The 26,369-nt window shown below is 33.3% G+C and overlaps 3 protein-coding genes across 5 annotated transcripts; 2 read left to right on the plus strand and 1 right to left on the minus strand.

The window, feature by feature from the left end:
• Positions 1-458: 458 nt before the first annotated feature.
• Positions 459-21,286, minus strand: LOC125063080 (DNA mismatch repair protein Msh2). Its single transcript, XM_047669322.1, has 16 exons — positions 21,098-21,286; positions 20,904-20,953; positions 14,897-15,091; positions 13,328-13,507; positions 11,617-11,769; positions 10,936-11,171; positions 8,941-9,099; positions 8,655-8,862; positions 8,282-8,441; positions 6,521-6,695; positions 5,171-5,355; positions 4,707-4,925; positions 3,953-4,185; positions 2,407-2,498; positions 1,385-1,610; positions 459-721 (listed from the first exon to the last, which is right to left on the minus strand). The coding sequence occupies exons 1-16, from the start codon at positions 21,132-21,134 to the stop codon at positions 488-490; spliced, it is 2,742 nt and encodes a 913-aa protein (XP_047525278.1). The 5' UTR covers positions 21,135-21,286; the 3' UTR covers positions 459-487.
• On the plus strand, positions 16,035-21,028 carry LOC125063079 (putative uncharacterized protein DDB_G0289263). 2 transcript variants are annotated; one of them, XM_047669320.1, is made up of 3 exons: positions 16,035-16,189; positions 16,388-18,440; positions 19,023-21,028. In XM_047669320.1, exons 2-3 carry the CDS (start codon positions 16,406-16,408, stop codon positions 20,828-20,830), a joined length of 3,843 nt encoding a protein of 1,280 aa, XP_047525276.1. In that variant the 5' UTR covers positions 16,035-16,189; positions 16,388-16,405; the 3' UTR covers positions 20,831-21,028. The 2 variants fall into 2 exon arrangements, with proteins under 2 accessions (XP_047525276.1, XP_047525277.1); XM_047669321.1 differs by lacking the exon at positions 19,023-21,028 and having other exon boundaries at positions 16,388-18,569.
• A 437-nt stretch (positions 21,287-21,723) lies between the features above and the next one.
• Positions 21,724-26,135, plus strand: LOC125063082. Of its 2 annotated transcripts, XM_047669330.1 has the most exons (7): positions 21,724-21,918; positions 22,112-22,188; positions 22,279-22,436; positions 23,109-23,180; positions 24,759-24,897; positions 24,990-25,108; positions 25,877-26,135. In XM_047669330.1, the coding sequence occupies exons 1-7, from the start codon at positions 21,866-21,868 to the stop codon at positions 25,991-25,993; spliced, it is 735 nt and encodes a 244-aa protein (XP_047525286.1). In that variant the 5' UTR covers positions 21,724-21,865; the 3' UTR covers positions 25,994-26,135. The 2 variants fall into 2 exon arrangements, with proteins under 2 accessions (XP_047525286.1, XP_047525285.1); XM_047669329.1 differs by having other exon boundaries at positions 21,724-22,188.
• Positions 26,136-26,369: the final 234 nt, after the last annotated feature.

The following is a 26,369-nucleotide window of genomic DNA, read 5'->3' on the forward strand; positions in this document are numbered from 1 at the left end:
CTATGTGGGGACCAGCTGCGCACTGAAGTATTTTCGAACCAATTCGACTTAATCCTTGAAGAAAAGAGCACACCAATTCTTAATAGGCCGGCAATGCACTCGCGAGCCCTCTGGCATTGAGGAACATCAGGAGGCTCTCCTGCCAGTTTCAATCAGATCAAAATCTATATTTTATTTTGAAATTATGAACTATGAATAATTTTTTACGAAAATTAAATAATATTTAATAAGATAAATCGCTATCAACCGTAAGACAAGGAAGAATAAAATATGGCTTGTTACTGGACGTTATAAATTGCATAGTTTTTTTAATTTTATAACATCATTAAATATTTTATACTTTTGAGACGATTTTATAGAAACGAACTCCTGTAAAAAGCTTTATATTCGAAAACCTATACGACTCCTTTTAGACACAGAAGATATAATTTTGTAACGGCTAAGATTCAAATTAAAAACAGATTTCAATACATTTTATTTCACATATTCACGCAGTAAGTAAAGATTTTATGTATTTGCTGTCAGAACTAATTAAATCTTCTTTCATTTTATTAATTTCCGACATCATGTCTGTGTCAGACTTGACAGTTTCTTGTATTTTCTTGCATTTTCGTAGAAAGTCTTCGATTAATTGTTGTCCCTCCAAAGTGTCTTGAGTTTTAACTGAAGCCTCAATTTCAAATAAATTTGTTTCGAGTTGGGCCTGTTTGGCTTCTGCATACTGTAAACAAATGTCGATATTATTAATACGTTTCTAAAGTATACAAGTTTTTAACACAGAGGGCGCTAGAGGAAAAGAAAAACCCTTTATAGTCCGAGCGCCGGGTTTTTTGCCAAGTACTGGAGAACGGATTTTTTTTTGGAATATATTCAGGGGTGACCCCTGAATGTAAATCCAAGTGGGCGTCATGACTTAAGGTTCACTTCAGCCGCCATCTTGAAAAACGCGTTTTGTCGAATATCTCGCGAACCGCGCATCGTACGATAAATATTGTAGAATAGATAGATAATTTGCGATCTCTTTTATTTAAAACTTTTTTCTGTAAAATGCATAGTTTTTTATTTGCAGCGCTTAACATTTTACAATATGATTTTTGCTATTAGTATTATTTCTATTGTTATATTTGGTTGGGGCTCTTGGATTATTATTATTCCATAGACTTTTCATCTGACGTTATATTCTGAAATATTCGAATTTAGACTTTATTTGTTTTTTAAATTCCAAAATACAGAAATATATTTATATGACTACGCTATTTTATATTGGCAGTCCTACATAATTTTATAATCTTACAAAAAAAACATATTAAAACGTTTGAAATATATGTATTTTACGCTGGCAGATTGTTTTATACATTAGTTCCCAAGGGTCAAAAAAACAAACCTCAATAATAGATTCCGGTAAATCGGCCAATTTGGCGACATGCAATCCCAGTGAATGTGTTGCCGGTCCAGGGACGATTTTATGCAAAAGTAGCAATTGGGAATCCACTACGCAGGCTTCAGCATGTGAATTCACGATGACATTCGGATGGAGACTCGGCAATCGGGTCAGCTCATGGTAATGTGTCGCGAAGAGGCAGAAACATTTGCTTTCTGTCGCTAGTTTCCTGAAAATAGTCTTATCTATATATAATCTTTACTTTACGAACATATTTAAAAACAAAACAATACTTAATCCACAATGTGTATGGAAATATAAACAAAAGATAACACTAGTATAGCTGGCCCTTGGAGATGCCTTCAGCTATTGCTCCATCAACAGCAAATGGTGATTATAAAGCGCCGGTTTGAAAATTTAAAATGAACCTCAATTTTCTCCCGAGACTTTTCTTGGCTTGGAGAGAGAGAGAGAGTGAGTCTGTTTTAAACCCCCGTTTAAATCGTCAGTCAGTCACAAAAGATTCGTTTATTAAAGGAATAATTATAGTGTATTATTATAAAACAAAATTATAAGTTTTGTTTAACAGGGTCGCACTTGTTACTTAACTTTTTGGCTATTTCGTGGGTCGCGACACAATGGTTGAGAAACGATGCGTTAGGGAGCGTTCAAGTATTACGTAACGAATTTTTTCCATTTGTAAAACGTTACGATGCGGGGCGGGGATAGAATTACGCGTTATTGTTAATATTATTTTCGACTCTCCAGTATTTTACACCGCATAATGGTAACTAATAGGTTTAAAGAATCACTGGGTGGTCACGAAACGTTTTACTATTGGGTACAGAAAAACGTTACGACGCGTTACATGTGTGTGGTGTGTGTGTGTGTGTGGTGTCTCAATAATGCTTGAACGCTCCCTTACAGGTTTTTTATCACTGCCGCCTTTTTATTAAAATAATTTACGTATATTTAACTTTAACTAATTAATATTTAGTTAAGGTTTATGTAAAAGATTCCCTTACTCAGCAATAGCCCAGGCGATGCCGCACCCTTCATAAGTGGATGTACCGCGCCCAAGCTCATCTACTAGTACTAATGAGTCCGGGGTTGCCGTCTGAAAAATATTATTTACCTTTTATTGTATGTTGATTTAAATTAATTAATTTACACTTTATACAAGAATTAAAAAACTTAAAAACAAATATATAGTGCGATTGGGGGAATAGTGCAATATAATTTCTAAGTTAAAATGTAATTTTCAAGTATAACTGAAAACTGTTTAGGCTTGAAAAATGTTAAGAAAAAATTATTTGACAATTATTGTACCAGCAAGGGTTCGGTGGCCGATGATACACAATATTCTAACAAAAACTATTATAGAGTACTAAAACGAAATTAGGCATACAATTCTGTCATAGGTATAATTAGGGAACATTTAAGAAAAAAACAAAACAATAGTAAGGAAAGGTTAGACTGATAATACTTTTCCTTTCAGTACAAACACAAAAGTCCATAAAATATGCAAATATCGAATTACAAGTGCGTCTAAAAAAACACTACAAAACAAAATATAATAAACGTGGCAATGAATCAAATTATGCATTTCCCTTCCAAAAATGTTAGTGTTCATAGATATGTATCTTACTCTGATTTTTAATTGCGTAGAATTCTGACAGCTATCTTTTTTTACATGTCAGAGATTATAAACCTTTTTTGGCGGGCACATTTTTCAATTTCAATACGAGTCTGAACATCTGAGTCCATACATACATTTTATTTGTTAGTGAACGTATCCATTTATTGAGTGCGGGGCTCCACATTAAAAGTGGTTTTACTGATAATTACGTCTCTATTTATCACAAACAGTAAAAAAACGCACAAGTAAATATACAATTTTTTGACGTGAAAACTTCTTAAGCGGCGTTGTACACTTTTTGGAATTCTCAGATACATCTATGTATGGGGATTTGGACCTTAAGTCAATATCAAGGTTTAATTTTGCGAAACGTCTAAAGCTTTATTATTAACGATTTGGTCAGACTGACGACGGATGAAGAGTAGACAGCTGGCGCGGCGTATTTAATGTAATATAAATTGTCATGTTTGTGTACGATAGCGCAATAAATAAATATCGTATTCTACAAGATACGTGATAGTACTTTTATACTGATAATTAAAGCAATTCGTTCAAAATTATTCCCTAACCTAATATTCAAGTTTTCACTTCTGCCGGCACTCCCGGAGTGCAACCCGTCGTTTTTTTTAAAGGTTACTAAACCTGGAATTACTAGAATAGACTAGTAGGCAGTGATGCCAGCTACAGAATAAAATAAATTAATTAAAGTTAATTCGGTATATTGTTCGTTATATTGAAATATTTGTTATTTTTGTAGGTAAAACATAAAAAAATACGTAGCATTTTATTTTTTATTGCCCTAAAATGGGTCACATTTGTCTCTTTTTCGGTAGAGAACTTTTTGAGTAGCAACACTCATAAAATGTCATAATTCTATGGAATGAAAAATCAGAGTTTACGTTAAAGGTATTGGAAAATTAATATAACCTCACCCTTAAAATAGCAGCCGACTCAATCATCTCCAACATAAAAGTGCTCTGTCCTTTTTCCTCTCTATCAGATGCTCCCACTCTCGCACAAAGGGCCCTAAGTTTTGGCACCTTAGCACTAGAGGCCGGGACCAAACAGCCCGCGTGTGCCAGTAGCGCCACAATGCCACAAGACCGCATCCACGTGGACTTGCCGCCCATATTGGCGCCTGTCACTATGTGCATTAAACACGAGTCTGGAATCAAGTAAACAAATTTTAAGAAGTTTAAAATTATTTAGATTTTTAATTTTAACATTTTATAAAGAAGAAATTAAGAGCTGCCGAATATTAATATTTATTATTAATATGGGCCAACATAATATACATAACAAATACATTTTCAAATGTATGACCAAGATAACTGATAGAAAAAAAATTCATTACTCCAAAATTTTTATGCTAGAAGCACTAAAGATATTTTAGTATAAAAAATTGGATTTTGAAAATTCCTTCGGTGTTTCTTAGCTGTGTTTAAAATACGCTACTTTTTAATTATCAATTTAGTGTGCGCAATTAACTTTACTTTGTACTAACCAAATGTAACATGTTACGTAATTTTTTTCAAAATCTATAATTCTAGCAAGTAATATTTTGTTTGTAGACTTCCCTCAGTCACATATTGGAAAAATTGTATAAGATACATCTTATTTGGTCCTTCGATCCGGATTTCAGTCAACATCCTATTCACGTTATTTGATCTTATATCTAGTATGTACCTCGTTTAAAAACAACATCATTCGGTATGAAAGAGACGCCCTCTTGCACTTCAAGACATGGATGTCTCACATCTCGTAGAACGAACTCATCCAAGCTTTCCGTAATGGTTGGCCGAGTGTATGGGTATGGAGCTGTTGACGCCGCAACCGCGAAAGAGACAAGCACATCTAGCTTTGATAGAATATGAGAGAGACCGAAGAGACATTCTGAATAACCAGCTGAAAGAGGTGATTAAGAAGGTAATTATCTAGACAAAACATTGGAGTATTGTATTATAAATTCATCTATCTTTTTTTACAGAACAGGGGCAAACGCGCAGGAGGCATCTGATATTAAGACAATATTGTTCATAGACACCACAAAGCTCTCGAGTGCGATGCAGGCCTTTTAATAATTAATTGATATGCGCATTTGTAATAACTAAAATATTTAATTCAGAAACATAAAATTCAATATAACGTACCAGCAATACCAATAATCTCCGCTACCGTTTTATCTTGTTCCTTTTCATAATTAATTTTACTTTGAACATAGTCTTCTGTTATGGCCTCTAATGCGTTAGTTTTGAACCTAACGCCACCCTTGACCGCGTCTATTATAGTGTATTTTTTGTTCCCACGTAAAGCTTGTTCCTCTTTTAGTGTTACCCTTTAAAAAGAAAAAGAAAATACTTAGCCGGTACAAGCTTTTTAGAGCCGTTACGACGGGCAATTACTTTATTTCATCTGATATCTAAAAGTCGGCAACACAATTGCTATAGCAACTTTCCCGTACTGTAAGTAAGAGGATTGACCCACGGACAGTAATGTCCTTTGACGAAAGCACTTTGTAAGGAGCTATCAAATACATTAATCAGTGAAAACCAGAATTCGAAAGAGTTTTAGTGGTTCAACTGTTTTAGTGGTAATTTCTTTAACGGAAGATAAATTAGGTATAATAATTTATCAACAACTACTACGAAAAATAAAAAAAAGTCGCATGAATATGACATGGCATGGCAGATTATTTCCTTTCTAATTCCACTAGAACACTGTTTGGTCTGTTTTCATCAAAAAGTGAAGATAATGTGACACAAATAAACACTTTAATTAAACGTGTTATTAAACAGATATATTTTACCAATTAGAGTTTTATTAATACAACATAATCTACTAATTTTACATAAACATTCACCGTATTTGCGTTGAAAATAGGGGCTTTTTTGTTGCATTGAAATTGAATTTCATAACTTTTCTTTCATACTACTAAAGTTTTTGTCTTCTACATGAAATAGTTCAAATCGCTGATGTAATCAAAAGTTCCTAAAGAATTTTGCATACAACATTTATTTATTATATAACAGCATATTTCAAAATGATTAGCAAAGTCTCTGACGATCTCCAGCTTAGGGGCGTGTTGAGAATGAAAGCAGCAGTCTTGTAATCTGCCAAAGTGGAGCATCATGTCGCTCACCAGTAAGCAAGTGATTCAAGGAGCTCAAAACCGAAAGTGTAATCTACTTTTTTTTATGGCTCTGGCAAGGTTTGTGCATTAGCCAGCGTCAAGTATGAGATTTTTATATAATTTGTGCTTTTTGCATTAAAAATTCGACCATGTCCTCCATGAACGGTTTTGGCACAACCCTCCCAAAGGCCGAGAACAAATTTAAATTAAATTAAAACTTGCCCTCGAACCGGGAATAGAACCAGGTACCCCTCATCTAGCTGCCACTTAATAAGACCGTGTAATCTACTTATAGACTACATTTAGCAAAGCTACTTTTTTCAGGGCTATCACAAATATGTCTAGCAACATGCATGTTAAAACAAATTACCTAAAGTAAAATCCATTTTGTGGATTATTTTCAAGTTTGATAGACCTTTTGGCATCCATGTCTAGGTCTTTGGCAGCCTTGTTCAGTTCTTTTTCGGCGGACAGCTGTATATTTTCCAATTGTTCATGAAGTAATTGAAGTTGCTCGTCAAACGATGGTTTTACTAGGAAATCGCCTGTAAAACAAATGCCAAAGATTAATACAAAAAATCATGTATTATACTAAAAAGAGTTAAAATTTGTTTAAAACATAAAATCGTTCTTGTTTAATAGAACAGGGTGCAAACGGGCAGAAGCTCACCTGATGTTAAGTGATACCGCCGCCCATGGACACTCTCAATGCCAGAGGGCTCGCGAGTGCGTTGTCGGCCTTTTAAGAATTGGTACGCTCTTTTCTTGAAGGACCCTAAGTCGAATTGGTATTCCAAATTCTCTTGACTCTGAGTTGAATTGAACCATTTATAAAATAAAAATTATAAAGTTAAACGAGTTAAATATATGCCTTTTTACAGAAGGTCCCTACACTAGGTATTCTGGGTAACCTGACTAACAAAAGTTAAGAAAAATGACCATGTTAAAATTACAATAAAAGAATAAATGAGTTTGAATTTTTGAAACATATTAATCTAACGTAATTTTAACAGCATTGAATGCATAATTCTTTCCAAAACTAAAATCTCCTTCGATTAACATTTTCTATCTCCATACTTTAGGGTATTTAAAATTCTATTCAACTTATAAGTTTCACATAAACAGAATTCCACCAGCACTCGATTCCAAAACTGTGAACTTTATACCATGTGCATTATACTCACAAAATTGTCACCGCTCATGGACATTACATTTAGATTAAGGTTACATAATTGTTTTTTATATAACATTTGGTTGTGCACTTCTTGCACTTTACTCATCATATTTCTTCATTTTTTCTCTTTCTAGAGTTGCCTGGAAGAGATCGCTTGTTAGCGATAAGGCCGCCCGTTGCCTCCATTATAATTTCAATGTATTGTGATTTTTTTAAAGCAACAAAGTGTGAATAAATAAATAAAATAAATACATTGGCAAATAAGTTGGCTCATTTATTTCTACAACACGACTATGAAAATGGTCACGTGACAAAGCGTGAGCTTTATTTATTATAAAAAATTGTATAGCCTTAGTGGGTCATGATTTTCAACGAGATTTTTGAAGCTATACTTCAAAAATAAAAGTTATAGTTATGAAAAATTGATGAGAGTGAAATTTTACGATGCGTGCGCACCGTGACTCAAAATTATCAGTATCAAGTTGCCCACTAACGAATTCTTTTTAAACCAGCCGGGCGCCGAGCGTGCGCAAGCGAGATGGGAATAAGCCAATCTACAAGTACAAAGAAAAAGAATGTTTGAATTATTTTTTCAAAGAAATTTAGCAATGCTTTTTCACAAAGACTTATTATTACTTAGTTAAAAGGTTATGAAACATACCTAGTTATTAAATTGAATGAATAATATAATAAAATAATAAATTATTATTATTATTAATATTACTTTATAATTGAATAATATACTTAATAATAAATATTATTAAATTATTAACGTTAAATATTTTATTAATTATTTAATATTTAAAAAACATAAAGAAAGCCAAAGAAGTACATATAACTTCTTACGCGCGTACATAAGTACACGCACCCTTTTTTTTGCTTAGCCCATGGTCAAATCATATTAAAAATTAACGACAGTAACACTTAGGTATTTAAGTTAAGCCTAATATACCTCACCTCTGTCCACAGCATCCATGTCGACAGTAGCCTCAATCATCTGCTGGAACTTTTCTAAATCGTCATTCAACTCGGAAATCGGTTCGGCCAATGAAGATTTAATAGTTGGACTGTTGGACTCTGACAAACATTGGTGAAGATTCGGCAATCTTTGTATTGCCTGTAATTAAGAAAATTTGCATTCAAATAAAACTTCTATAATAGACCTTAACTTTTACCTACCTACTAACTATATAAAATACATATACTATATGTATATGAGATTACATAAAACACGCTTTTACCCTGAACATGTTTTGTCAGATAGCTTATCGTCTGTACCTTACAAATAGTTATTTTTAACAAATTTCAAGATGCATAGACAAAAATATACCTGATATATCCTATAACAGTCATGTAAATTTGCCTTTTTCCTTGTAAGTTTCCTGGCTAAGGCCTGCAAATCCGGGATCCTTCGCAAATGATCTTCATGCAATTGTAGTCTGAGCTGTGAGTTCTCTACTAACAATTCTACGATATCTAACCGCTCATTGATTAGGTTTATATCTCTGAGAGGCTGACGAAGCCATTGGGCTAAGAGCCTGAAAATAATTCAACATTAATTTAAAACGAAACTAAAAGCGACCGTAACGTACACGTAACGTGCAGCGTATACGCACCGTTTTCCTTGTTGGGTGCGACATCTATCGAGTAATCCATACAAACTTCTTGTAGGCGCATGGTTGGAGTCTCCCAGCTCAGGTAACACATTCAACGCGCTGAGTGCAGCCGCATCCAAATGCAGGAAGCTCTCTGCTTTTATTGAGTTTAGGCGAAATCTGAAATATACATATGCTAACACTAAAGCGATTTATCTACCTTGCATTCTTAATTATACATAATTTTTTTTTGCTTTGCTAATCATATACATATATTCACATAATTGCTATTTATGAATTTAAAATCTCGAAGTTTATGGATCTGGTAAACGCTGCGCCGGATTCGTAAGTTCTCATGTCACTTTCCGACGTCTACATAATATTACCTACATATTTCGTAAGTGCTTGATTGTCCTCGTCTTAATATGTGTGTTGTTTGAGAGCATTAATAAAATAAATACAGAAAGATATAAAATGACTTATGTTTCTCCAATCATTTTAATATCTGTTCTATACAAGAAGTCATGTGGTATATGATTTCAGAACTAGAAAGGACTTCAATATTGCGATTCATTATATCAAATTTATTCTAGTTGCAGATTGTAGATGTCGCTACAGGAGTAAATGACCCAAGCGTCATGACATTTTCAATGTTTATATGTATTACAAAATAATTAAATGGGAATGCAATTCTGAATACAGATTTTTAATTCTAAGAAGCGACACACGAATAATTCAAATTGAAATAAAATTGACTTGACTAATTTGAGTTGGCAAAACTTTGACCAATAAATTAAAGGATAGAAAAAAGTGACCATATAAAATATTCGATAACATAACGGTATGAAATAGTTCAAGGCGAAAATAATAAACAGATTTAAATCACAAACAATATCACAAATCAGGTAATAATAGTGAAGTAGAAATAATATGTATAAGGCATGACTGCTTAGAGCAGTTTTTATTCAAACATAGATCGTGACTATTGTCTTAAGAAAGCGAATAATTGACGGTTGAGAGTATTTAAAAAAGGGAAGAATAATTATCCATATTATGGACGATGAGAAAAATATTGTACAGTCAAGAACTGCTTTTATTACAGAATTATATTAACACGGTATAATAATGAGCTTTTTACCTTAAAATTTACAATGGATTATTGGAATTAGAAACGTGCTTAGATTAATAGAGTATTAATTAACACGTAAAGTTAGTTAGTTAGTAAAGTTGTGTTAAATGCAACAACTAAAAACTATAGCCTTCAAATAAATATAAGCTGATGAATTCTTTAATTTGTCAACAAGTGTGCGTAAACTATATTTCGCGGAAAACGCTTGCCAGTTATAAATTAACCCAATTTCGTGCATATGAAAAACCCACATTGCCGCATCTAGGTCATAAACAGTGTAATAATCGTATCAATAGATGTTTCTAGAAGCACCCGCCAATTATTATTAATTGTTGATATTATCATTTTATATTTACTTCCTTTATACGCAAGAGATTATTAGATAAAAGCTGAGCTATAACACTGTAATAATACCGGTTTTGTTTTTATTAAAGGTTAAATTTAAGTTAGAAACGACCATTACGAAACAAAAGTATGACAAGACAAATATGATTCCTGTATGTAGTTAGTGCGCCTCAAAATAAACATATTTATGCTATTATATTAAAGCTAAAGCTGTTTGTTTCGTTCACTTTCAATCCGTATACAAATTTGTTTGGAAAAATTACAAATTTTTTCGGAAATTTACACAAAAACCCTTTTATAAAGTTTGTTTTATAATTGTTTTCAGCATGCATCTTTTACAGTAAACACATTTATCATAATTAAATTTATTCTAAAATAATTCGTGTTTTTAATTTTTATCAAACAAAAAATACACAAAGCAAGTATTTTTTAAACTTAACATCGATTTCCATAAATATATAAGATATCATAGTTTTAAAATAAATCAACAAAATCATGATCATATTTAATGTTTGAAACCGCGGGGCTATTAAATAACTCACCTTCCAAAGTTAGTAGCATCGTTAACGAGCGATGTATATCTTATAGCTGCAGCTAAGCTCAACATGGCTGATGACATTCTTGTTTCGGGAAAGGCATTAGCATCTTGCACTTGAGAATCCTTGAACTTTAGAAGACGATTTAGATCCTGTATCAGACCTTCAGTAGAAAAATCTATTTTTTTCAACCTTGTCACTGTTATATTGGCTCGTTCCATTACTTTTTTCAGCGCTTTGTACTGTAAATATAAAAAATATTTATATTAGGTTATAGCTATATATTTTACTGACATATCTCAAGGAAAGTGATCAGCGATAACAAGTATGCCTGCCTGAAGCCTACTATTATATGCTACTACTATATATATATATATATACTACTATATGAAAATTAATAAAAAAAATTGCGACCTAAATGAAGTATCATTTAGGTCGCAAATTTTTTTATTCAGTATGAATACTTGATGAAAAAGTAATTAAAAAAAAAAACTTAGATTTTTTTTATCGAATACATATGCGAATTACTAGAGTGCATTTCAGCAATCGTAGTCAGTACTAATATCTAAAAAATAATAAGTAAATGTGTAGTACTCGTAGACAAAGGTTACGTACACACTTGCCTTTGTCGTTTCTGTATCATAATTGATTATAAAAACTACGACTTCAATACAAAGTTATACTCACATCATCATTTTCAGTTTGCGGTATAATACATTCAGTGGGCGCCATCTGCACAGTAACAGTTTCTAGTTGTGTCAGCAAATCGTCATCGGTGAACTCCGAGACGGACATTTGGTAGTCATTACCTGATACACACGCCACTCCTATGAGGCGACCCTGGAAACAATTGAAGGTCTTAAATAGAAGGGTGACATTCATATATTATAGTCTAAACTCTTTATAACGTCATTTGTTATAACGAAATTTTCACGTGTGCCATTATTCTTAGATTACATTGCCTGTAGGAAATTTTGGTCTCAGTTACTAAACGCACCAACGTCACCTATCGTGTATTGAAACAAACATTGAAACTGTCAATATAGCCAGTAAAAGAAAAGTGTTATGTATTATATGTATTTAGAATAATTTACATATTGATAGTAATACAATTGGAAATTATTGTAATTAATTGTTAAATTTGATTGTTTTTTCTCTTTTCTCCCTATATCAAAAACTCTCTATAACGAATAAAAATGCTCGGTCCCGTGAAATTCGTTATAAAGAGTTAACACAACAATGGACAGGTTAATGACCTACTTGCTAGCCCTAATATATAAAATATCTAAAAAATTTACCTCAAAATAATGTTGTAAATAAAATATTCTTGGAAAGAGTATTTATGTTTATACTTGGGTTATCTTTGCTTCTAGTAAATTAAATGCCATCGGGTCAAGAATCCGAGCCCATATCAGTTATCATGGTCAAGTTTAGATACTAAAATACGTTTACTTAATTTCTTGTATAAAAAAATTTTTATTTATTATTGTATACATGATTTAAAAACAAAAGAATGAGATGGAAAGATAAACTGTCAACTAGGACGTCAGAGAAATTGAAAGCTTGTATGGCAATATATAACATACGATTATACTTATTCTATTGCACGTAATATATAAAAATATATTCACGTTTTCAAACAATAAGATCAGAGTGAAACTGCTAGGTTGTTCTGTGGGCGCATGCGAGAATTTTGCTCCAAAAATCTGTATAAAATCATAGATTTGAAACCAAACTATGTAAAGTAGTAGTTACATGGTATGCCAATATATTGAATAAAGCTAGTTAAAGCCTTTATATAAACAAATTAAAACAAAACAAAATAGTCAATTCATATTCAGGCGAAATAAGATACTATTTCATTCTTTATGAACAATAATTTCATTCTTTTATTTATATTTGTATTGGAAAATAATCTCGTTTTCCTTGATTAACAGTCGTGTTCCATATTTAAAGAACACAATGTAAAGTGGTACACTGTCAAACAGTCACTATTGAAAAATCTACGGCTCGTAGCTTATAAGTAAACCAGTGGCGCTACAATGCTTTTAGGTCTAGACCTAAACCTTCTAGGTTTAGGGCCTCAAATTCCTGTATCTGTTTCATGATCATATATCAATCTATTAGATTGACAAGTAGGCCTGCTGTGGTTGACACACGCCATCGACTTTTCTAAAGCAAGCCGGTTTCCTCACGATGTTTTCCTTCACCGTTCGAGCGAATGGTTAATGGTTAATGCTCATGTAAGCATGAGATGACATAGACAAAAAGTCCATTGGTGCACCTCCGGGGATCGAACTTACGACCTCAGGGATGAGAGTCGCACGTCGCACTAGGCCAACACTGCACTCCAATGTTTTTGTACCTATATGTATAATAATAAAAAATCTTTAATTACCTTAGTGATAGCATCAGTCTTGATATTGACGGCAATTAAGCAACCATTAACATTAGTGAATCCTTCACCCAATACCTCCTCTAGTTGAGACATGCATCCTGGCGATCCTTTATACTTGAGGATCCATTCGTTCTTACTTGACCCTTCAGATGCGTAGATCTCAACGCGGTAACGACGGACCTAAAGATTTTAATTTAAACTAAGCTTACTTAATGCCTTACATATACATATTAGTATATGTGTATGTGTAATAATCATTGAAAGATATTTTTATCTCTTGTATTCTTTCTTCTAGCAGTAACTTACTGTAATACTAATAGTATAAATATCGCACTTAAAAAATTACGTAAGCGTCATTCACTTTTGAGAATTAAAATTAATTGATAAAATGGCTTTGAAATATCGTGATTCATGCGCCTTCTATATTATAGTCTCAGTTTAGTTAAGATTTAAGTTGTATTTATTAAGGCCGTCCGCAGCCATCTTAATTATTTATTTTTTTAAAGCGTATCACGTTTTTTTATGTAACAGCCTCCTGTCCGTTTGCATGCTCAGCTGATTTTAAGTGATACCGCCCATGGACGCTCATATTGCCAGAAGGCTCGCAAGTACACGTCGCAAGTCGAATTGGTTCGGCATTACTTCTGTGGGTAGCTGTTTTCACATAGTGGTGGTGCGCGGCAATAACTGCCTAAAGAAACGTTCAGTTGTGTAGCGACGGATGTCGAGGTGATACGGAAGGTATCTGCAGGAATTAATCCGAACAATTCCTCTGAACCCTTTCCATGGTAAATGCGGTAGAAGATGCAGAGAGACAGCACATCTCTACGCAACGTCAAGCCGCTAGGAAAGTGACTGGTCGTTGACGATTCGAATCGCTCGTCGTTGAATACGGTCAAGCGAAAGGAGCTGATACTGGGGAGCTCGTGCCCAGAGAGTAAGAACCGAATGGCGCTTTATAGAGTTGCAAGCGGTGGCCCGGAGTAAAAGACCACACCGGTCAGCAAGGCGAGACGGTATTTTACGAACTTCTTAAAGTTATTTAGCCTTCCCTTCCATCTTCAGGAATCTTTGTCACCGCACGAAACGCGAGTACAATAAGGCGAACCTATTGCATTACTTCACGCCGGTTTTCTGAGAGAGTGGTACTGCCCCGGTAGTGCCTGCCCATTTGGCTGAATCTTTAAGGCAACAGCATGGCACTCCCACTATGAAGGGGTTGACTGATTGCGCGGGTGAAATAACCTTTGAAGGTGATTAGGTCGTCACGTCCCGGCCACGTTTTCCAAAACTTTCGTATATCCCAAGACAAAATAATAGCTTGAGCTTTGGTTTGTTAGTTCTAAATAGGCCCGGCTCATGAAACACTTCGGATACGTCAACTAATTGTTATTTTTTTATTAACAAATTATTCGATTATTTATCATATGGTTGAGCTAGGAGAATATAAATAATAGTACACAAGGGAGTGATTAGATGCAATTAACATTCCTTTTATATAAGTGACGAGTGTAGTAGAGTATATTAATGTATATAAAAAACAAGAGTTAGCAGCACAATATAACTTACCAATAATAACTTCTTAATCAATATATCAAAGTTCCCTTTCGAGAGGACGAGATAATCTTGCCGATTAGGTTCAATGCCCATCTTCTTGATGTTGGATACTGATGAAAATACCTCCCTCGCAGCGGTGGTTGCATCCGCACCATGCACACTGTAGTAGTCATTGCGATCAAAAATTCGTACAGTTGTGGGAGGTTTCTGAAAATTTTGGTAAAAGTATATAATGGCAGACGATATAAAGAGAATAGGAGGCACAACTTGGACAAGAAAAGCTAACATAAGAAAATAATGGAAGCAGCTTGAAAGGGCCTATGTCTGGAGATGCTGATCACCAAAACTGGCACATCTGATGTATTAGATTAAGTTAGTTTATGTAACTAAAACAAATGTTTATATATATTATACTGCGTGTCAGCAATAAAGGCTTAATAATAAAAATAATATAATAATTATGGAGGACATTAGTGTGTGGATCGACCCATTGAATGCCCTATAAAACTAGTACATAGTTATACAAAAATAAAAATATTTTAAAAGCTGTTTGGATATTATATTGAGAAGCTAATTTTCTGAATAAGGAAAAAATAATTTATATTCTTTACAACTGTGACTGTATCCTTGATAAACTGACCCACATTTATAACAGGAACAATGTCACATTATCATACTTGAGAGAAAAATAAAGTGTATTTTAAACATAAATTTAAATGTCTTATGACTTGACAACATACAATTTGATAAACAAATTACAGATCTATTTTAATATTATGATCTCAGCAGGTCTCAAAAAGCTGCACTAATTGGTTACTGACTATTTGTCCTCATATGATTCACTATCGTGTTAAGTCATTGAAGAAAAATAAGTCGTACTTTTTCAAACTTAAATAAATCGGCTAAGCAGTTTAACTGTGAACACTTTAGAAGTAGTTTTACCACTTTTTTAGTAGAAATATTAAATATTGCTTAGATTTATTTAATAGCAATTGGTCTATTTCGATTTGGTAACAATAACCAACATCAATATGTAATTGCTTCGGTAAATGATTCAGGTATTCATCACAAATATTAATAAATATGTTGTCATATATTTTGTCAAGGTTTTAAGCGTAAGTGCGACGCATTGACTGCCGTATTTTGCTCGTTGGATTTTCTGAGAAGAGTCATGACCGGTCAGGGGCTATCAGTCTAAGATATAATATTAAAATCTGAATAAATTCTCATCTCCTTCGCGAGCAATGTCAGTGTCTTTAAGTTCACACTGTGAAGTACTTGTTAGTCGTGTTTAGTGTAAAATAAGTAAGTATTTTATTAAACGAATATTATTTTATATTTTGTATGCTGCAAGATCACGGGAGTGTTAGATATCTTTTTTTTTATTTAAATTAACTTTTAATTTTAAGTTATTTTTTTTCTCATAGTTTATACGGCATAAACAAGTTAAACTTGAATGTTTTGAAAACCAGGAATAATAAAATAAAAATTATTACTTTTCAGATTTAAACGGAAGTCAGCATGAGGCTTTTAATATTAATAGCCTCTTTGTGGGCTATAGCTTATGCTAAGCCTGAAATGTACAGAGAAAGTGAAGATTTTCAGTATTCAAGAAGTTCTTCAGACGAAGGCAAAAAGTCAGGATTCTATGGATCTCAAAGAGGGAATATGGGAGGTAATTACGAACGCGCACACAATATGGATGGATTAGCTCAGCACCAAATGAGTACGGCTGTTCGTCAAGTAGAAGGTGAACTCGGCGATGGAGCAAAGGAAAAGTCAGGCAGTGTTTTCACAGCCGCCAACACAAGAGGAATTTATGGGTCCGGGCACTACGATCTCAGCAATCTGCAAGGAAGAAATTTCGACGAGAGTATTAATGGTGACTCACTGTCGCATTCATCTTTAACCTCTCAAAATACTGGCTACAGAGGCTTGGCGCATAACTCCGGTTATAACAGCGGATACACAAAGAGTTCTAGACAAAGTACAGGTTTTACATCAGCCGATTATTCTGCAGATCATTCGACTGATTTTACTCAAAGTAAATTCGTAGATGGTGCCCAACAAGCTATCAATCAACGCAGCTACGGTAACCAAGAGGCTCTAGGCAGTGATTACAAATATTATTCTCACGGTGGAAATCGGGCACAGAATCAAATGGCTGGTGCAAATCTTCACAGCACTTACGATTCATACGGCAGGCGAATCACAGATACTCCGATAAGAGTTGTTATGAGGCCAGGTACAATTGTAACAGTACCAGTTTCTGCTCAAACATACGACGCTTCATCTTCGTCATTAAGAGGTGCGTCCTATGGTCAAAACTCTTTAAATACAGAAGCTGAAGAACTAAGCAATACTGATAGCAGTGTTTACGTAAAACCAAACACAGTTTATTATACAAAGCCAAAACATTATGAATCATCCTACAATTACCGAAAAGAATGGGAGAAACACAGTGCGCATCCGGAAGCATATATTCCTACAGAAAACCCATTCACAAAAAATAGTGAACTTTATGACGATTCTCTTTTATTACAAAACGCTAAGAGACAATACAATGCGGTAGATTCGAGCGGTGGTCACGTTAGTAGCGATGTTGTCCGGTCTAGAAACTCAAATATTGGTCACATGAAAAGCGTGAGTGCTGCTCAACAATCTAATATCTATAATACAAAGTCGTCATCGGGACATCAATCTCAATATAATTATGAAACAGCAAATAACCAAAACGCAGCAGCATCGGCACATTCAAATTCCTACACACTGGGAACTCAAAATACCGGAGCTGCTGTTGATGCTAACGACTTAGTGGAAAACATTGACTCAAAACCGAAAAGTTATCAATCTTCTTACGCCTATCATAAGTCATGGGAGCGACGCGGCGATCCTTACGTAATAAAACCCATTGGTGGAGATAACAGTGCACAAATTTCACAAAAACTTGTATCTGGGTCTGCTAACCAAGGCACGCATTCATCTCATCAATACGGGTCTCTCTACAATCAGGCGCATCAGAGTTTTACGAAAAGTGGTGTAGATTGCGACGAAAACGGTCACATCCGAGTTGCCCGGTCATCCCAGGACCATCCTCGGCAACAAGATCAACAGCAATTTGAGGATCTAGGGCAAGAAGTCCAAAATCAGTGGGGCGGACTAGAGGACCTGGGGCAGCAAACACAAAACAAATGGGATAACCTTCAAGGACAGTTTAGTCAACAAAGTCAGAATTTAGAAGATTTTGGTCAACAAAACTTAGACAATTTAAATCAACAACATCAAAATCTTGAAGATCTTGGACAGCATAATCTAGAAAATTTAAATCAACAAAATCAAAATCTTGAAGATTTTGGACAGCAACATCTAGAAAATTTAAATCAACAAAGTCAAAATCTTGAAGATTTTGGACAGCAACATCTAGAAAATTTTAATCAACAACATCAAAATCTGGAAGATCTTGGTCAACATAATTTAGAAGATTTTGGACAGCAAAGCAATAATCTTGGTCAGCAATTACATAATCAATGGGACCAATTTAATGAACAATCATCAAGTAAGTGGATCTAGTGTAAATTGTGTTAACATAACCTTCAGTCATTTGTGTAACTCTATGTCTATCTCTGAGCATTAACAATAAAAATGCCTACTTGTGTTTTTAAGGAATTATAAGTTATTATCATAATACTGCATTTCATTTCTCATTTGGTTTTGTTTAACTGTATTATATAACTCTGGCTTTTACTTTAAACATATGATATTTACTTTCAATAACCCTCCTAACACTAATAATCAATAATAATATAATCAATGTTCAATGTAATATTTAATTTGGGAAAACATTAATTAATACATAATTATCATGTAAAGGATGCACTTTTGCACAGAGCTTTATTTTGTTAACCCTGTGCTAAAAAAGGTGATCTTGTATTTTCTTACAAGCCTTGCCAATACTAAGACAAATAACTTAATGGGTGTAAAAACTCAATATGGAAGTAAACTTTTTTCATTAAATTTAAAAAATTACTTAGTAAGCTTCTTCCATTACACTTCTTATTATATATATTTCATTAGTACTAATTTGGCTATATGACAATTGACAATTGAACAAATTAAAATTACTTTTTCAATTTATTAGGCATCATAAGTGAAGAAACACCAGAGTTAGAATCCTTTCAAGAACCAAAGGTGAATAAACAAAACATAGGTCCTTTATCAGACTTTAACCAACATCAAGAAAGTGACAAACAAAAAGCAAATACCTTCTGGAATCAACACCAAAACTTTGATGCCCATGATGTTTCACAAAATACCGATCAAATGGAAAGCTTTACAAATGAAGACTTTCAAATTAGAGACAGCCACCAATTGCAAAATCAATTAGAATTGCAAAAGAAATTATACGGAACCATGTATGATATTTTAAGCAAACAAAAAACAAATGACGACTTTCAACCTTCAACCTCTCATAGTAATCCAATTAATTACCATCATAATATAAACTACAATGATGGTGAAAACCAATATACAGGATTTTCACATTATAGTCATGAGGCTAGTAACAATGGTATGAGTTCATCATGGCAGAAACAATATAATATTCAAGGAAGTCATAATAATAATAATCCTACAGCACCGTTACAAAATTTTTGGAGTAAGCTAGATAATTTAGATACACAAGGAATGATAAATACAAATAAGGACACTAAAGATAAAAATTCATACTCACAAATGTCAGATTTTGATTGGAGTACCTCAAATTGGGAGCAGTTTCATGCAAACCATGATAATCATATGTTTGACGGCTCCTTCACTCATAATGATGAAAAAAAATCTGCAACTTCTCAGATTTTAAAAGCAACCACTGCAGTTAATAGTGTATTGTCAACAGAAATTTCTGCAACGACATCTATACCTAGATATAATCCGATATCCAATATGCCTGTAAGCCCTATTGATGTTGGACGTGGAGACATAGGGGCAGATGAAACAACTGAACCAAAGAATGAAAATGAACACACAAATGTTTATATTCCTAATTCACCTCACAGACATTACAAAACTACAGAAGAAATTGAATCTTTGAGTTTAACAAAAGAAAACGATAACAGTGCAAAAGTGTCACCTGTAAACTCACAAGAGACTACTGAAGACATGTGGAACCAATTATTTAAGCAGCATAATGTAGTAGAGCATAAAGTTGAGGATTTGTCTTCAACACAAACCTCTACAACTACCAAAGAAATTAAATATAAACCGACAGAAAAGTATAGTATTACTAACACAGATAAATATGCTATTCCCAGTATAGAGAAAATAAATAAGCAAAAAGATATGACACCTGAAGTTGAAGATACTGCCCATAAAGTAGAACCATTCCCATTACATAATGAACAGAAAAATACTGCTCAGCAGGGTTTACTCCATTCATATTACTTTGAAGAACAAAGTCAAGAACCAGCGAAAGAAAGCGAGATTCAACAAAATGTGAATGAGCAATTTGAAGATTTCGGACAGCAAATTCAAAACACTTATGATATTGGACAATCTAGCCAATCCATCTGGGAGCCACCCAATTCAGAACATAGTGAAGTACAACAACTAGAAAATTTTGGAAGTTTTGAAAACAATGACAACCAACAATTTGAACCATTAGAAAGAAGCAATGATAAACTTCAAAGTCAGAGTTTGTTGAACTTTGAACAACACAATTCTTGGGAACCAGTAACTAATAATCAACCTAACAACCAGCAGCAACAACCTATGTCTTCAACTATTAAAACATTTAGCCAAGAATTTAATGAAAAAGAAGGAGGTCCCCCATCCGTCCCAAAAGTAATTGCTCCAGAAGAAACAGCAACAGAAAAAGCTGGCTTTTGGAAATCTTTTGGGAACAAATTTACAGGTGCAAAAGATACAGTAGTATCATGGTTTAAACGTAGTTAAAATATAATAAGTGTAAAAATAATTAAAATGTTAGAATTAAGTTATATAAAACAATTTTTTATGTATTCCTTACCTCAGGTAATGAATTGAAGTATTTAACAAAGGCTTGCTGCTTGACTGAGTCTGAAAAAAACTTAACTAAGTTTATAATGCTTGCATGAAAGATGTGGATAAACATTACAAAAATTACTATATATATAACTGAAATTTTATTTTATAAATTAAAAAAAAATGTTTAAATCAATTAGGTGTTATAGAACTAATTACCTAGGTTTAGGGCCTGAATGGGTTGAAGCGAAGACATTATTTGCAAAAGCTCACTAAGCTTGCCCTCTACTAGAAAAATATAATAACAAATAAACTTTAATTTAAAATATGTAAAGTATAAAGTTTTAAATAAACTAGAAAACTATTAACTAAACGTATATTTGAAATTTTCAAATTGGATGATGACAGTTGACATTTATGCATATTGCATATTTATAGTTTAGACTTTAGAGCCTATATTATATACCTATATTATATTATTGTAGTCTATAGTCCATTTTTACTTTTACACGGTTTTATTCGGTTCTATATTTATTCTTATTCTAATTTCTAACATCAAAAGATTCCATTTTTTTATAATTTTTAAAATGGCTCATCAAATATCAATGGCAGTCGGGGTAAAACATAAATGATAGAATGAAAATTTAAATGCTGTTACATATTTGTTATGACAGCTGGCAGCATCGACACACTGTCAGATTAAAACTTCTAGATAGTTGAACTTTCTATTTTTTTGGTTCGAAATATCGAATACGATAGGCACCTGCCAGAAGTCAGCACTCAGCAGACAGAATGTCAAAATTTATTAACAGTGAAGGCTGGCTACAAATTATTGAGATTTGAGACCGTAGATGTAGAATGTAGATTGCAAAAATATTTTTTTAAATACGAATATTATGATACTTACATGATATGTTTGTTTTTCTGTGTAACACAATGAAACTTATAATAATTTAGAACAAATGTGTGAGAAATAAAAGAGTAGATATGTTAGTTTTCAAATGTGCTTTAATATTCTTCTTTTCGACTTTTGTGTTGTCGTAAGTAAAACAAAAATGTGTATTCTTTAAAATTCTTAAATTATTTTCGTCGTATTTTTAGAATTCTGAAATAGAAAAGATTTATTTATTCTAAATCATCAAAAATTAATCTATTTAAAATAATGGAAATTCTGTTGCTTAGAGTACTTTCACTTTCCAAAACACATTTGACTAAAGTTTTGTTTTCTTTTAGACTAAGTTCGCAAGTTGCAAAAGTGTATTCGTTGGGAATTGGTCTTTCCTGTTTATACTTTATCAGTGGAGCATTGGGTAAATAGAAACACTTATGCCTTTTTTTACAATTGTTTTTTTACTTACAATTATATTTATATACAATTTAAACTAATAAAATGTTTTCAGCTGGCAAAATCCTGTATGACAGATACCAGTACATTCATATCCTTGGCTCACTAACACCTAATCCAAATGTGACCTTGTATGTAAACAGAATAGCTTCTACTTCTGCATCATTCCTCTCATTGGGCTTCCTCAGTTACCTTTTTCTTGTCTTATTTCAGGTAAGAATGACGATTTATAAAAAAATGTAATTGAATAGTAATCCTAATATTATATAGTTTATTAAAGTAAAATAAATTACTCATCAATATCTTAGCCAACATTATTTTTAGGCAGGTTTTCAGGTTGTTAAGTAACAAGATAGTTCTCTACTGTTTGGTTTGATGTCAAAACTAATAAAGTATAGTTATATATGTAAACAATGTAATAAGGGCATGAAGTATGTGGTAATATGATCCAAATGGCCAGTATTCATTAAGGTTAATGTCTTAAAGATCTTAGTAAACCACAAGTTATGAAACTGGGTCAGTGCTCTATGTAGCTTGCTGTCTAAGTGAATGTTGTAAGAATTACATAAAATTTACAAAACTGTTTTATTAAAATATATATATTTCACTTAAAATTATAATGAAAGAAAGATTAAACTATGTTAGTACAGTCATGCTCTAGTTGATTTAATGAATTTTCAATTTCCTGTTGAATTTAAAGATACAAACAGATGTTTCAGCATTGAGGCAATTAGTCAAATCAATACAAATGTGACATTACAGTACACCAATTTATCACTTAAAACTGTTTTTGTTTTTTATAAAATGTTAGTTGACTAATCATATATTGATATGCCTCTTAAGCCACCCTTTATATAGCTTTAACGAAGTTTAACATGTTTCCAGAAAGATGAAACCACTCTCAGAGCACTTACAATATTTTTATGTGGATGTGGGTCTCTTTATATGTGGGTACAGGTATGTATTTTTTTAAATATGTAATATGTTTTCTTATAGCAGTACGTCACTGCTAGGGCATCGAAACTCGGTTCAATTTTGAAAACCCGGGTTTTCGGGTCTAAGAGTAATCAAAACCCGGGTAGACCGGTTTTTTCGAGCATTTCGATCTTTTTATAGATTTTTTTTAAAATGCACTAATCTGCGTTTATATATCGATTTCCTACAATGAATACAAAATATATAGGACGAGGAAGAATTTAAATAAATAAAACAGTACTTTACAAATTACAAAAACAGTTTTAATGTTTAAAAAAGTGAAAAAGATTTATTTTTTCTTCAGAATATTAAGTAAAAAGTAGTTATGCATTTTACTCATTATATAAACAACATAGTTAAGATATACCCTCTGACCATCTGACCACTTAAAAAAGAGAGGAACGCTCTCGCTGTCGCGTACCGCCATTCTCGAAGAGTGCTATTTCCACCCTCACAGTAGTAAGCAAATCGTCTGATGGACAAGCTGATCCAGTTTTAGGAGCAGTATTATCAGTAGCAACAGCTTGACTTAACTGTTTGTTCAGTTCCTCTTCATTTATCTAAGTAGACAACTGAATGTCAATTTCTCGCAGGCCTTGGTCTGGCGCTGGCAAATTTTTAAGAGGTATATTTTGTTTTTTGGTTGTGCGTTTAATCAGATTATCAATTTCGTTTAGCATTTCAACACCTGTAGGCCGATAAAAAACAGTTTTATCTTCATTTTTCATATCACATATTGTTCTCAAAATATTTACCCGGATTTGCCAAGTACTGTAGTGTTGCTGCTTGAGTTAGTATTTTTTTTGCGCATCGTTTGCTCAATGCAGTTGCCATTTTGTTACTTAGTGGTGTCTTTATTTCATCCATTTTCTTCAATGCAAATGTAAGGGAAACATCAGCTATAATTAATGTTGCATCGCGTCGACAAAGCGCCTCGCCATCCAATATTTATTGAATCTTATCTTTATTTCTCCAGTCATCATCACTAAATGCAATATCTGTTTTTAAATCATTTAAAGCGACGAGCTTCTCTACACCCTCCCCTCTCCACTGCTCCACACTTCACTTCATTCATGTCTTGAGATGGACGCGCGGAACGCGAATTTAACTTGCAAGGCTTGTTTTATTGGTAGGAACGTAGCAACGAAGCTACTTTTTACGTACAATAATAATTTATCAAAGCGTCTTTTTATTCCATTTACTTATTATTGCATTCAAAGTGGCTTAAACTTAATAAATAACAAAAACAAAAGTATTAAAAAAAAACCCGAAAAACCCGAGTTTTAAAAATTAAACCCGGGTTTTTTTGTAATCCTCAGAACCGGGAAAACCCGGGTTTTTTCGGTCCGGGTAAACCCGGGCTCGATGCCCTAGTCACTGCTCTATGAAATGTTTCTCAAAGATCCTGCATATAGATATATTTAATTTGTATCATAGAGAAAAGAAAATACATTATGCCATTATTCATTTATTCCTTAATTTTTTCCATATTTATGATAGTTAAAACCTTATTATATCTTTCAATATTTTTTTATATGGCAACCTATTTATCATTTACAGAGTTTACTCACAACATATATATCAACTTTATTTTATGAGAAAAGATTGACAGTATTGAGACAATACCTAGCCAATTTGAGCTTCCTGTTTCTAGTTCTTATGGCAATATTTGGGACCTTATCTGTATTTTTGCCAGAAGGTAAATATCATATATTTTCTTATTGGAAAGGTTTAATATTAAGCTTTTTTGTCATATCTATTTTAATTTAACTATTTCCTTATTAATTTCAGGTGATTCTAGTGTAATGTACATTTGTAACATATTATCATCTCTTAGCGGATACACAATGACAACTATTTTCTGTATATATATTTTGTCATTTGAAAAGGAGTATGCATATTTTTCGGAGGTAAGATTTGACTGAATATAAATAAATATATTTGACATTCTTAAAGAAATCAGTGGCGCTACAACCCTGGCCTTAGATTTCTATATCTGTTTCGAGATCATTTTTGTCTTTATACGCAAGTGATCAAGCTTCTGAACCTAACTTAGGTATGTTGATTTTTAGGTCTAAGCAATGTTGGTTTCCTCACAATGGTTTTCTTCTGTGTGAGCAACTAACACTCGCTAGGGTGTTTGTTGCTTACGTAGAAAATGTCTGTTGGTGCACAGCAGTATTTTCGAACCCAACCACATATTATTTAATATCAACCACCACACCAGACTTACCCCCAGATTCTTAGCGCTAACCGGACTCCCGGCTTTCAAAGAGAGTCACAGTTTCCGCTAAGGTAGAAGTCAAATAAAATGTAATTATATAGGTAGAAGTTATTACACGCTGATAATAAAATTTTGAAACAGTAATTTATCTGTTGTACTATAATATATAAAAAACCGTCCATCCAGTGGTCTACGTTATATTTTTTTAAGATAGGCGCGGACGAACTTACTCAGAGAAGCACCATTTACGTGTGTTTTGCGCACCCTAAACACTATATCTTGTGAGACGGATATATTTAGTTGCACACTGGCTAGTTATAAAATGGTTTAAGTTTTTACTTGTTTTGTTTATACATATTATGTTTTACGTTAGTTTTCTATTGCATTAGTATTAAGTTACTGTAAAAATAGGAAATAAGGAGATAAATAAATAAAACAGTTATATTGTTTTCAGGGAATCCGTTCCAATATGTTAATAGATGACACCTGTTCGTTGAACAATGCGTCAGTCGACGAAAGTTTACTGGATACACCTACAATAAGGAGGATATTGCCCCGTACTGTGTCCTGACAAGAAGCCGTGCCCGCGGGCACGGTAAAAGCGCCATCTTACGGCAGCTTTAACGAAACGAATTTCGAAATTTCGGAAAACCATTTCTCGCAAGAGTCGAGCCCCGATAACGACAGTGGCATGTCCTCGGGTGAGAACGATGACTCTCTTAAAGTCAAGTGCCTAAACGATAGTGTAAGATGGAATGAGATTCCCAGTTGTTCTAATATAAATGTGATTCCCAATGATTTCATTGTGATCAACGTGACATGTGATGTCGAAAAACCTGAAAGGACGGTAGGTACAAATATAAGTGATTGTGATAACTCAAGTATTTTAAGCGTAGAGTCTAGTTTAGTTCCTGTGGGGAATAACGAACTCGTCCAATCGGATAGTC

Source organism: Pieris napi, chromosome 2, assembly GCF_905475465.1.
Source record: "Pieris napi chromosome 2, ilPieNapi1.2, whole genome shotgun sequence".
In the NCBI taxonomy this organism is placed as follows: Eukaryota; Metazoa; Arthropoda; class Insecta; order Lepidoptera; family Pieridae; genus Pieris; species Pieris napi.